General features: G+C 40.0%; 1 protein-coding gene across 6 annotated transcripts in view; it reads right to left on the bottom strand.

The window, feature by feature from the left end:
• The window catches only part of hhip (hedgehog interacting protein), a 156399-nt gene that overhangs the window by 131191 nt on the left and 13112 nt on the right, over positions 1-12096 (bottom strand). For all 6 annotated transcript variants that reach the window (XM_043699011.2, XM_043698993.2, XM_043698985.2 and 3 more), the window contains exon 4: positions 4404-4605. In XM_043699011.2, coding sequence (XP_043554946.2) covers positions 4404-4605 — 202 coding nt within the window. The remainder of the gene's footprint in view (positions 1-4403; positions 4606-12096) is intronic.

A 12096-nucleotide genomic window follows, 5' to 3' on the forward strand; every position in this document is an offset into this window, starting at 1 on the left:
AACAGGTTATTAAAGGATTAGCTGTCCTTGTGGGATAATGAAAATAAACATTTGCTCTTATCAGGGATTAAATACGTGAACATAAATGAATAAGTGTTTTTGTTTTATGGAGTGAAGTTGTTTAGAATTTTAGCAGATGTTTAACATTTTGTTTTATTTCATCTCAGCATAGTCCTTGAGGTCTACCTATGATGAACTCTAGGTAAATTGTCCTGGAGAATGTAAGGGAAATGGGTGGTTATGGGTTAATAACCAAAATGTTGACTTCTCCACCTCCTGATGCTGCCTGGTTTGCTGTCTTCTTCCAGCTTCCTGTTGGATTCCAGCACTTGCAGTTTGTTTGCTTCTCTGGTTGGTGGGAGGCATGAGTTGGCACTAAATTGTCATTGGGTTATAAGAGGCCACAGTGTTTGGTGAGAGATGCAAGTTGGATGAGATTACATAGATGGAGTATGGGGGGTAGCTGGGACTGCCCAAGACATGAGGGCTTTTACTTAACAAAACACTGGGGTCAAGCCCCAGAGAACTTGTAACCAGTTCACCTTAGCACTGGGTAGCCTATGTGCTCATCTCTGATCTGTGTTTGGAGGTGGCAGGCCTGATTCTTGCTTACTTTAGTTTTATTGCTAAAATGGTTTCCACATAATCTGAAAGAAAATAAATATCAACCCAAGAGAGAAAGGGTTTCATTAAATTTGACAAGAAACTAACAAATTATTTAAGTTGAGCAATACAGAAGTGTTCCAACACAGAATGCTTACAGATGTATAGTCTGTTGTGGTAATTCAATAAGCTGACCATTTCTGTTCCAAATGGAACATTATGGTGCAAGGAAATGACTTATTAAAATTGGCAAAAAGTTCAAATAGCTTTAAATTGTTAAGCTACAAATCAATGTTCAGATATCCATTTCCTATTACAAGGGTGAAAAAGTGATTTCATTTGCAACATAATTTCGAGTAGTGAGTCATGTTTATCCAACTCATTCACACTGCTAGAGTTGGGAAAGGCAACTCTCATGCATATGTAGGCAATGCATGGAAAGCGTTTTGTTCACCAGCTGCTGAATAGCAGGGATGGTGGATTACTGATTGAACTCTATTAACTCAACCTAATCCTTAAAATGTGGGCAACGGGTTGAAAATGTACCCCATTTGATGGGTTTGCATTAGCTTTTTCACATAGTAGCATAATGTACATTGTGCATTTTCCACAAGATCAATTTTCCTAGGGGATTTTGCACACCTTAGCCATACTAAAGCTGGTTTTATACTGCACTTTTGGGGCCAGTTTGGGGTGAAACATCAACACTGCAGTGTAAAAGTACTTGGAGAGAGCTCAGCAGGAAACAAGAAGGACTTTTGCGAATTTTCAAAAGAAGTTCAGAAATGGTTAAGAGCAGTTATGCAATTTAACCAAAAAATGATTTATTTGAAAAACTTAGCTTGTGGCAAACTTTTAGAACTAATAATCCATGATTTATTTTAAATGCTTACTAATTATTATCAGATAAACAAAGACATCATTTGTAAAACTGAAATCATTTTTCACAATAAGTAGATTTTTGAAATGATTGACTGGATAAAGGGAATGTAGTGGAGCACCATACTAAAGGTGGCACAGCACCAGGGATCTGGGTTTGATTCCCACCTTGGTTGACTGTGTGGAGTGTGCACATTCTCCCCATGTCTGTGTGGGTTTCCTCCCATGATTCAAAAATGTGCAGGTCAGGTGAATTGGCCGTGCTAAACTGCCCACAGTGTTAGGTGCATTAGTCAGGAATAAATGTAGGATGGTCGATTACTCTCCAGAGGGTCAGTGTGGACCTGCAGAGCCAAATGGTCTGTTTCCGTACTGTAGGGAATCTAATCTAAAAGCTATCATTTAGTGTTCTTAAAGGTGTGTCAGAAGGCTTACTCGTAAACTATAGACATTTTATACAAGAAAAAATGCAGCAATTTTGAAAGAAAACCAGTTAGTAAAAATGGAGTTGAATTGGAAATAGTTTGCTCCCAAATGTCAAGACTAAATGCAATTGTTTTGTAGTGTATCAACAGATGACTTGGACTTAAGACTTGAACGTCAGGAACATCATCCTGAATTTTGTTCATTACACAAGGTTTAACCAGACCAACAGAATGTAAAAACTTCAGGAAGAAAAAAGACAGGTGAGTAGAATTTGCAGACATTTAGTAGACACTATTTAATACGCCAAATATGGCAGAAAGAATATGCAGCATACATATTTTTGAAGGAGGATGTTGAAGGGTGTACATATAAGAATGAACGAGGCATTCAAATGCACAAGTTCAGTCAAATAAGGTGTTTAAAAAAAAAGCCAATAGGCTTTTATAACCAGCAGGACACAACAAAAGAATAAGTAATTAAAATGTTGTACAAAACATTGATTAGTCAATATTGAGGAATACTGAGTGCATTATTTATATATAGTGACCACACAACTTTGATTCACCTGGATGATCTTAGGAATGGGCAATTAGTTGCAAAGAGAACCTCCAGGTACTTGGAGTATTTTCACTCCAGCAAGAAGGCCCAGGACCTTTGAGAGCAATTCCTTAAACTAGAAAATACTTTGATAGTGTTTAAGATATCACTATGAAGTATGAGGAAAACAAAGGAGAAGTTTCTTTGTATGTGATGTTTAGACTCAGCACATCATCCTGCCTGATGTCTGTCCAAATTTCACCCACTTCAGCCCATCAGGATTTGACCATGGAGCTCAGGGACACCTACAACTTGGATGCTTCTGCCAGGATACTTTGCATGCAGTGACACATATACATCTGGACAGGGTGTGTCTTATGGCTCTTGGCTTCATTCCCAAGCACCCACTCACATTGTGCTTACTTGGTAACTGTCAGTTTCTGTGGCAAGCATTACGTTTTGGTGCCAAGGGAGAGGCAGACAGCTTGTCACGGTTGGGAATAGTGAAGTAATGAACAAGAAGTGAACATGTTACTGCATGGCGCCATGCTACATTAATGTGACACCTGCAGCATGTGACAGTGTCTTGCTCACTAAGTGTGCTTCAAACCAATGTCATTTCTGAAAATCAAAGGGGAGCAGTCCATAGTAGGATCGAAGGGGTCCATGGTCAAACAGTGGATATTGCCACAGTCAGTTAGGGTAATTGTGTGATTGCAGTCCAGGACTTGGCACAGTCAGTCAACTACTTGGTCTTAACAGAGACTGGAGATCTGTACTTTCGCATCATCAGTCCTACAGGTCATGTGTAACAGGTACCTGCACTGAGGTGCTGTGAGATATGAATCTGTGGACTTATTCAGCACTGTGCTGCCAAGTCAACCTAGTGAGATGGGCCACAGTCAGGCTTGGTGGTTTGGTTAATAATGGTCAGGGCCTTAACAAGGGGTAGTCCATGGAGTTCTGGGAAAGTGGGAAACTCAACTCTACAATTGCACTTAATTGAGACCAATACAAGAGAGAAGAATGGGATCTCAATGAATTTAGAAGAGGATGGGAAGCTCTGGGAAGGGTGCCTTTCACAAGTGACTATCACTGTGGCCTCTACATTGGGTTGGTGGGTGGTAAAGGCGAGTATATGGCAAACAAGGCAATTCACAAAGTCAGGGCTCTGAAGGTAAATTGGAGACATCAGTAGAGAAATAACGGGGTTGAACGAAAATAGGGGCAGGTTGAAAGGTCATCGGGGGCACTGGGATAGCAGCACAAAAGAGAGCATGTAGGATGGGGAGTCAACCTGTATCTCAGGCAGAGCCTGCAAGTCACTCAAGCACAAAAACAAAACTTAGCCATCTTTAATTCCAAATCAATAATGATCCCAACTGTGGGAGAACAGAACAAGAACAAGGAAAAAGAAAAACAGGAAATTCAAAACCTCTAATAGAAATATGGTGAAGGACCAGGTCTCAACATGCTGAGGTAGCAGTTATTCACTTGAGATTGTTGACAATTAATATCAATATGCAATTCTACCATGGTGAGTATCGCCAATTCGTCACCGCCTGTAGTAATCTGGTGGCTGTGGGACTCTTATGCAGCATACTTCCAACAGGACATTTTTTAAAAGCCTGATTTCCTCTCCCTAGCATAACAGGGCAAACACAAACTGTGGTTTCTCAACTATTCCTCCAAAAAAAACGAAAGTTAAATGATCTTGTCTGTGTGACTCAGGTATTAAGCATCGGAGACCCTTGGCCATTTTGATTTTTGTATGTATCTTAGCATCTAAAAAGGAGACATTTCACGAAGTTTAGCAAGATCTAAATTAGACATATTAATGTTCAAGGTGGACAATGGCAACAAGGACTTCTTCAAGGAATTACTTTTTGCTTCAGTCTTAAATTTATAATAATGCATACATTAGCATGATGAACAGAATCTATGGAGAAATTGCCAACCTTTATTCCACTTTGGACCTGTTTGTGGATGTCAAGAAAGGTATCCTTCAGTAATTCTCCATCTGGAGTGTAAATCTTCACAAAGCCTTCTTTTTCCAAGATGAAGAGTCTCTGCGATCCATCTCCACAGTGCACTAACCCTGTTGGCTGTCTCAGGCCACTAATCGTTTCTTGCAGGCAGTAACAGTTTCTTTTATGTTTTCTAAACAAGCAATACATTTTTAATTATTCCTGATGATTGAACATATTTTGTCTAAAAAAACGTAACCACAAAAGAAAAAATTACCACATAAATTATTCAGCAAACTTGTAAAGTTCGGCGACAGATCTTAAAATATTCATTCAATCTTAAACACGGAACATTGAAAATATATTTAAAAGTATCATTTGTTCTACTTACATATTATATAAAAGCTACGTTCGGCTTTCAAATGAAGGCTTGATTTTGGACAACAGTCTAACCTCTCTATGGGTGATGCTGTTCCTAAATGGAATACGTTATATGTTTCAATCCTTCAATACCTTTTTCTAAAGGAAGGGAGAACTGGCAGCTCAAGATTACTCAGTAGAATATTTTCAGATCGGGTCAGGAATAATGACAAAGGATGGATGGAATATTGGTTAAGTAACAGCAGCTATAAAAAGCACGAAATGAAGCAATTATGTTGAACTGAAGAAGAAAGGGCAATCCCATTCCTAACCGGCTATTACAGATTCTCCAAACAGTTCAGGGGGAGATCAAATGATGGCACATTGCTGAAACAAAAGGGCAGTAATATAGGGATTTCAACTAATGTCATTTACAAAATACCTAGCAAGAACTGTAACAAACACTACATTGTACAAACAGGCAGAAAACTAGCCACCAGGATACATGAACACCAGCTAATCACAAAAAGACATGACCCACTCTCCTTACATACAGATGAGGAAAGACACCACTTCAACTGGGACAACACATTCATCCTAGGACAAGCCAAACAGAAACATGTACGAGAATTCCTAGTAGCATGGCATTCCAACCGGAATGCAATCAACAAACACATTGACTTGGATCCTATTTACCACCCCCTGAGAAAAAGAACAGGAAATGACATCACCATAGGAAATGACATCACAAACCTAAACACAAATAGGAAGCTGGCCATACCACCAGTGCTTCATCCGGAGGCTCATTAATGATGTTACCGAGTATGGTGATGAAACGTCTGAAAACTAACCTTCCAGCTCAGCGAGCAAAGCTACATCCAGGAATTTCAACTACCCAAATATTCAACTGGAATAAAATCAGTATCAAAAGTGTTTGGAGAGCACAGAATTGTTAACTCCATTCAAGAAAGTCTTTTTTTTCTTAGTTAGCATGTAGCAAGCCCAACAAGCAAGAGGATAGTTCTGGATTTGTTTTTAGGGACTGAAACTGGATGGGTGAATGGTGCATCAGTAGGAGAGCATTTTGTTCATAGTTATTGTAATTCAGTTAGATTTAGGTTAGTTATGGAAAAATACAGGGACAGACCACATATAAAATTCTCAAGTGAGGTAAGGATAATTTTACTAAACTGATATATGGCTTAATAAAGGTTGAATGGTAACAGCTACTAGCTTAATCAGTGTCATGGAAGCATTCAAGGAAGTCTAGTGAAGATTAAAAAAATATGTTCCCAGAAGAAACAAGTGTTTACATTTGTAAATCGAATGCAAATGTCAAGCAACATAAAGATAAGATAGGGTAAGAAAGGAAAGCTAAGGAACCTGCAGAAGTATGGAAAATGGAGGAAGGAAATTAATATAGTTTGTAAAGCAAGGAAAATATTAGTATATAAAGTCAAGGATAACACACACATATTTTGTAAATGCATAAAGAGCACATTGATAACTAAGGAATGGTTACGGGTTTGTTAGTGACCAACAAGTAATCGGGACACAGGGAAAGAAGACATAGGTGAGAATGCAGACATTGTAATAATGGAAGATGCATGTGAAATATTGGTTGGGACAAAGATACAAGGAAAGGAAATAATGCTGAAAGTTGACAAATCATCAGGCTCAAATGAAATGAAAGTTAAAAGAGAGGGAGGACATCACAAAGGCTTTGACCATCATTTCCCAATTTTCTCTGGCTAGCAGCATGGCGCTGAAAGATTGCTAAATGGTGCACTATTCTTTAAATGTTACCTACAAACCAGTCAACTTAACCTCAGTGATGGGAACATTATCATAAAACATTGAGAGCCAGTGTAACCCAATACTTAGAAAGGCATGGATAAGTTGAGGACAGTTGGCATGGATTAATTAAGGGAAGGTCATGGTGGATTTATCTGATTGAATTATTTGAGATATTGACAAGAGTTGATGAGAATAACACATCTGATGTAGCCTATATGAATTTTAGTGAGACTTTTAATAAGGTTTTACACGGCTGACCGGCCAGAAAAATAAATGACCATGAAATTCAGGCACAAGTGACATGTTGATTCAAAGTAATAGGCTCAGGAAGCAAAGGGTTATTGATTGGGATGGGGTTTTGTGGTTGAAAGGCAATTTCCTGTGAGGTTCTACAAGACTTAATATTAAGCACCTTCGTGTGCGTGTGTGTGTGAGAGAGAATTATTCAGATATAACTTGTCTATAATGCAAAAATTGATCCAATTGTTGATAGTGAGGAAACAAGATGGTGGAAAGATTATCAATATATTGGCTAAGTTGGCAGAAAAGTGGCAAACGAAATGAAATAGAAGAGGGAGGCAATGCATTTGGGGAGGAGAAATGAGACTAGATAATAAATAATAAATGGTGGCATACTGAGAGGTATAGGAGAACAGGCAGGTCTTGAGGTGTACGTGCACAGATCCTTGAAGGTAGCAGGACAGATAGATAAGCTTGTTAAGATGGTATATGGGATACTTCCATTTATTAACCAAGGCATAAATATCAACATAGAGGTGCTGAAGTTATATGAAGCAAATCAAGAATACGACAGCTAGAATAATGCATATAGCTCTGGGTCAGACTAAATGGAAATTTTTGTTTAAAGTTTTAACCTCTTGTTAAACTTATGTTCCTGCTTTACATTCCCCATTGTCCCCTCCTTACTTTGCCCACTACAGATTCATAATAAAGAGGAATATTGGTCCTCCAAAACTGGCAGGCTGAGAAGGATGTTAAATTATTAAAAGTCTAAAGCCCAACCCTAAACTGCCTACTTCTGGTTTTAACAGGCAGGGACCAACCCGTTTGCAGGAGGTGAATTTAAATTTTAAACATTATAATGTTCCTGCATGCCTCAAACATAACCACTGCAAGCCTGACTGGGAGACCCTTCTGTGTCTCAGGACGCCCAGCAGCAAGGTCCAGTATCTGCCTTCCAACCTGTTTCCCAATTCCCTTCAATACTCCTCTTCAGGGACTCCAATCTCCTCTGTGGAAGCTTCAATCCTCCAAATCTCTCCTTGTCCAGCCTTCAGTAAACCTCTATCCTCGAATTTTCCCCTGTTCCCTACCTCCCGGTCTCCAGATTTCAATCTTTTTATTAGCCTAATCCTCAGTCATTCAAATCTTGATCAGTTTTGGATTGCAATCTTCTTTCATCTCCCCAAGTCTGGCTGATCCTGTGAAAAACACATTGTCCTTGGCTTTCTGACCTCAGACTAACACTTCCTCCCTACTTCTAAGTTAATATCCAATCTTATTACCATAAACCTGACCACACTATATATTAGCATGGGTGCATCATTGTCATACCTCAACATGTTTTTCTCTCCAATGTTGCACAATGCTCCCTTTGTCCATTTTTAACTTTCTTCTCTATAACTAGCAACTTGGAGAACTCAGTGTGAGTTATGAGTACCTTAAGACTGATCTTTGCCACAAACCATCAGAGCACCACATTTGTGGTGTAAAAGGGCGCCATGCCACATTAGCAAACTTCAAAACGTTCACAATAAAGAAGATCGCTGTTTAAAATAGACTGCTGGAGCAGCAGCTTTCATATCACATTACTCTGCACTCCAGTGCAAATACAACCCTCATATGATAGTTCAATAATACAGAATACAAACCGCATGATTCAATACAAAACTGAAAGAATGGATCTTCATTAGGACTTTAAAAAAGGTATTCAAATATAATATGCATTTGACTCAGCAAGAAATTAAGCAAACTGTTCCAATTACAGCATTACCATAATCAAAACATAGCAATGCTCCAAAATTACTGAACCTTTTACATCTGATGACTTTCCTTGCTTGCAACTTGCAGGAAACTCTTAACATCTGCCGTTTTCTTCAGTTCTTCGACTTAATCTTTCCTTCCCCAAATCTAAACCCCCGTACTTTCCTCTCTTTTCGCCAGCCCTGGCTGAATTCCACCCACCCACCCAACCACCACCACTTTTCCCTTCGTTCTCAGTGAATCTTCTTTATCTCACCCTCACTAGTTTCTCTTTCTGTTTCTCGTCGAATCCTCAAATCCTCCCTTCCCCCTCTCAATGGTTCTGACTGAATTCCACCTTCCTTCTGCAAAAAGCTAGCACACCATTTCACAAACTATTAGGGAAGACAAATGGAATATTGATCTTTATTTCAAATGGAATGGATTATATAAAAGGGTGGGGGGATTGTGCTAAAACTATAAAAGGCACGAGTCAGACTACATCTGAAATACTGTGAACAGTTTTGGATCCATTATCTAAGGAAGGATGCACAGCATTGGAAGCAGTCCTGAGAAGGTTCACTGAGCTGATATGATATATGGAGGGACTGTCTTATGAGGAGAAGTTGAATAGGCTAGCCTGTACTCTTTTGAGTTAAGAAGAGTGAAAGGTGAATTTATTGAAACATACAAAGTTCTTAGAGGACTTGATAGGGTAAATGCAGAGATGCTAGTTCCCGTTGTTGGACAGTCTAAGAGCAGAGGCCTTAATCTCAGAATAAGGAGTTGCCTATTTAAGACAGAGACAAGGAGAAATCTATTCTCTTGGAGGGTAGAGCATTTGTGGAATTCTTTAACAAGAAGGTTATAGATTTACAGATTACAGGTTTACAGATTTATAGATTACTTACAGTGTGGAAACAGGCCCTTCGGCCCAACAAGTCCACACCGACCCGCCGAAGCGCAACCCACCCAGACCCATTCCCCTACAGGTTGTAGAATCTGGGTTGTTAAGTATATTCCAGACAGATATTTAATTAGCAAGAGAATGAAGGGTTATAGGGAAAACACATGTAAATGGAGTTAGAGGGTTATTAAATTAATCACGATTTCATTGAAAAAAGAACTATAAAGGAGACCTAAGGGGCAACTTTTTCAAGCAGAGCATGGTACGGGTATGGAATGAGCTGCCAGAGGAAGTGGTGGAGGCTGGTATAATTGCAACATTTAAAAGGCATCTGCAAGGGTATATGAATAGGAAGGGTTTGGAGGAATATGGGCCAAGTGCTGGCAGGTGGGACTAGATTGGGTTGGGATATCTGGTCGGCAGGGACGGGTTGGACCGAAGGGTCTGTTTCTGTGCTGTACACCTCTATGACTCTACAACTGTGGATACTGAAAATCAGAAATAAAAAAACATAAATTGCTAGAAAAATTCAGCAGGTCCGGCACCCTCTGTGGACAGAAATCAGACTTAACGTTTCGGGTCTAGTGTCCCTTAAGCTCTGCAGAAGGATCACTCGACCTGAAACGTTAACTCTGATTTCTCCCCACAGATGCTGGAAGAGCTGCTGAATTATTCCAGCAATTTCCGTTTATAATCTCGTTGAATATCAGGATGGACTCAATGATCTGAATGGGCTATTTGTGCTCCTATTTCTTATGGCTCCAAAAATCACCACTAGCACCATTTATAATATGGCAGTTTCACAGCTACCAATCCTTCCTGCTGGTATTAGTCTAATCGATTGGTCCATTTGGAGAAGGAGGCCCACACAAAGCATAAGGGAGTCTCAATTTGATGAGCAGGTTTGTTATATGTTGCTTAAAAGCTGGTGACATTACATCTGATATGTGATTATATCATGAGACATCATGCTCAACTTAACAGCAAGTTCACAATACTGCTACTGAAATATTCTCTGACAGTTTTGGCATCAAGTAAAGACCTGGAAAGCTCCCAACTCACATCTGTTATATTCTGATATAGTTATACCATGATATCAGGATGTTGATTTTGGGAGATCCAGTGATGATAGTGACATTTAATATCGAGGCAAAATGGTTAGATTCTTCCTTATTTGAGATGGCCATTGTCTGGTACATGTGGCACAAATTTTACTTGTTACTTATCAGCCCAAGTCTGGGTGTTCTCCACGTCTTGCTGTATGTGGCCATCAGTTGCTCCAGTATGAGAAAAATCTTGAAATGATGCTAAACTTTGTGCAATCATCAGTGAACATGTCCACTTCTGACATCAAGATAGAGGGAAGATCATTAATGTCGTAACAGCAAATGACTGGATCAAGGACACTATCCTGAATAACTCCTGCAATGTTGCTCCAGGATTGAGTTATCTTCTACAGCCATCTTCCTTTGCTAACTGAAATCACAAAGACAGAGACTTCTCCCCACTCACTCACTGATTCCCATAAACTTGTTTGTCTTGGGCTCCTTGACGCCATATTCATTCAAATGCAGCTTTGGTGTCGAGAGCAGTCACCTTCACTTCTGGAGGTCAACTCTGTCGCCTACGACTAGACCAAAGCCATATTGAGATCAGAATTGAGTGATCCTGGCAGAAGCTGAACAGTGACCAGGTTCATGCTGAGCAAATCCCATTTAATAGTGATATTGCAACATCTTGCATGAGCTTCCTGACGATCGAAAGTAGATTAACGAGCAGTAATTAGCATTTTTTTCACATAGTCAGGTAGATGCCAATGCTGCAGCTGTACCATAACAGTTTTTGCAGTATCCAACGCCTTCAGCCATTTCTTGATAGCATGTGGAGTTAATGACATTGGTTGAAGACTGCCATCTGTGATCTCACCAGAAGACCAAAATGAATTCTGGCTGAAGATGCATATAAATCTTTCAGACTTTTCTTTTGTATGAGTGAGCTGTGCTGGAAGGGACATTTATACAATCACTTCCTCTTCCTATTGTCATCTTATGTGTCCACCAATATTCACAGCTGGATATTACAGGATTGCCAGCTCTTAGATCAGAACTTTTAATGGTGGAATTTCTTAGCCCTTTCATGTTGCATTGGTTGTTTGACAGGCAGGCAGTCCTGTATTCTAGGAGAAAGTGAGGGCTGCGGATGCTGGAGATCAGAGCTGAAAATGTGTTGCTGGAAAAGCGCAGCAGGTCAGGCAGCATCCAAGGAGCAGAGAATCGACGTTTCGGGCATGAGCTCTTCTTCAGGAATGAGGAAAGTGTGCCAAGCAGCTCCTGACCTCTCCGCCCCCACCTCAGGCCTATCACCCTCACCTTAACCTCCTTCCACCTATCGCATTTCCAATGCCCCTCCCCCAAGTCCCTCCTCCCTATCTTTTATCTTAGCCTGCTTGGCACACTTTTCTCATTCCTGAAGAAGGGCTCATGCCTGAAACGTCGATTCTCCTGCTCCTTGGATGCTGCCTGACCTGCTGCGCTTTTCCAGCAACACATTTTCAGTCCTGTATTCTAGCGTCACTATATCTGCACCTTAATTTGAGATATGCCTGGTGCTGCTCCTGGCATACCCTTCTACATGCTT

The sequence above is a fragment of the Chiloscyllium plagiosum genome, unplaced genomic scaffold, assembly GCF_037043375.1.
Source record: "Chiloscyllium plagiosum isolate Xiang-an unplaced genomic scaffold, Cpla_swu_hap1 HiC_scaffold_1, whole genome shotgun sequence".
Classification (NCBI taxonomy): domain Eukaryota; kingdom Metazoa; phylum Chordata; class Chondrichthyes; order Orectolobiformes; family Hemiscylliidae; genus Chiloscyllium; species Chiloscyllium plagiosum.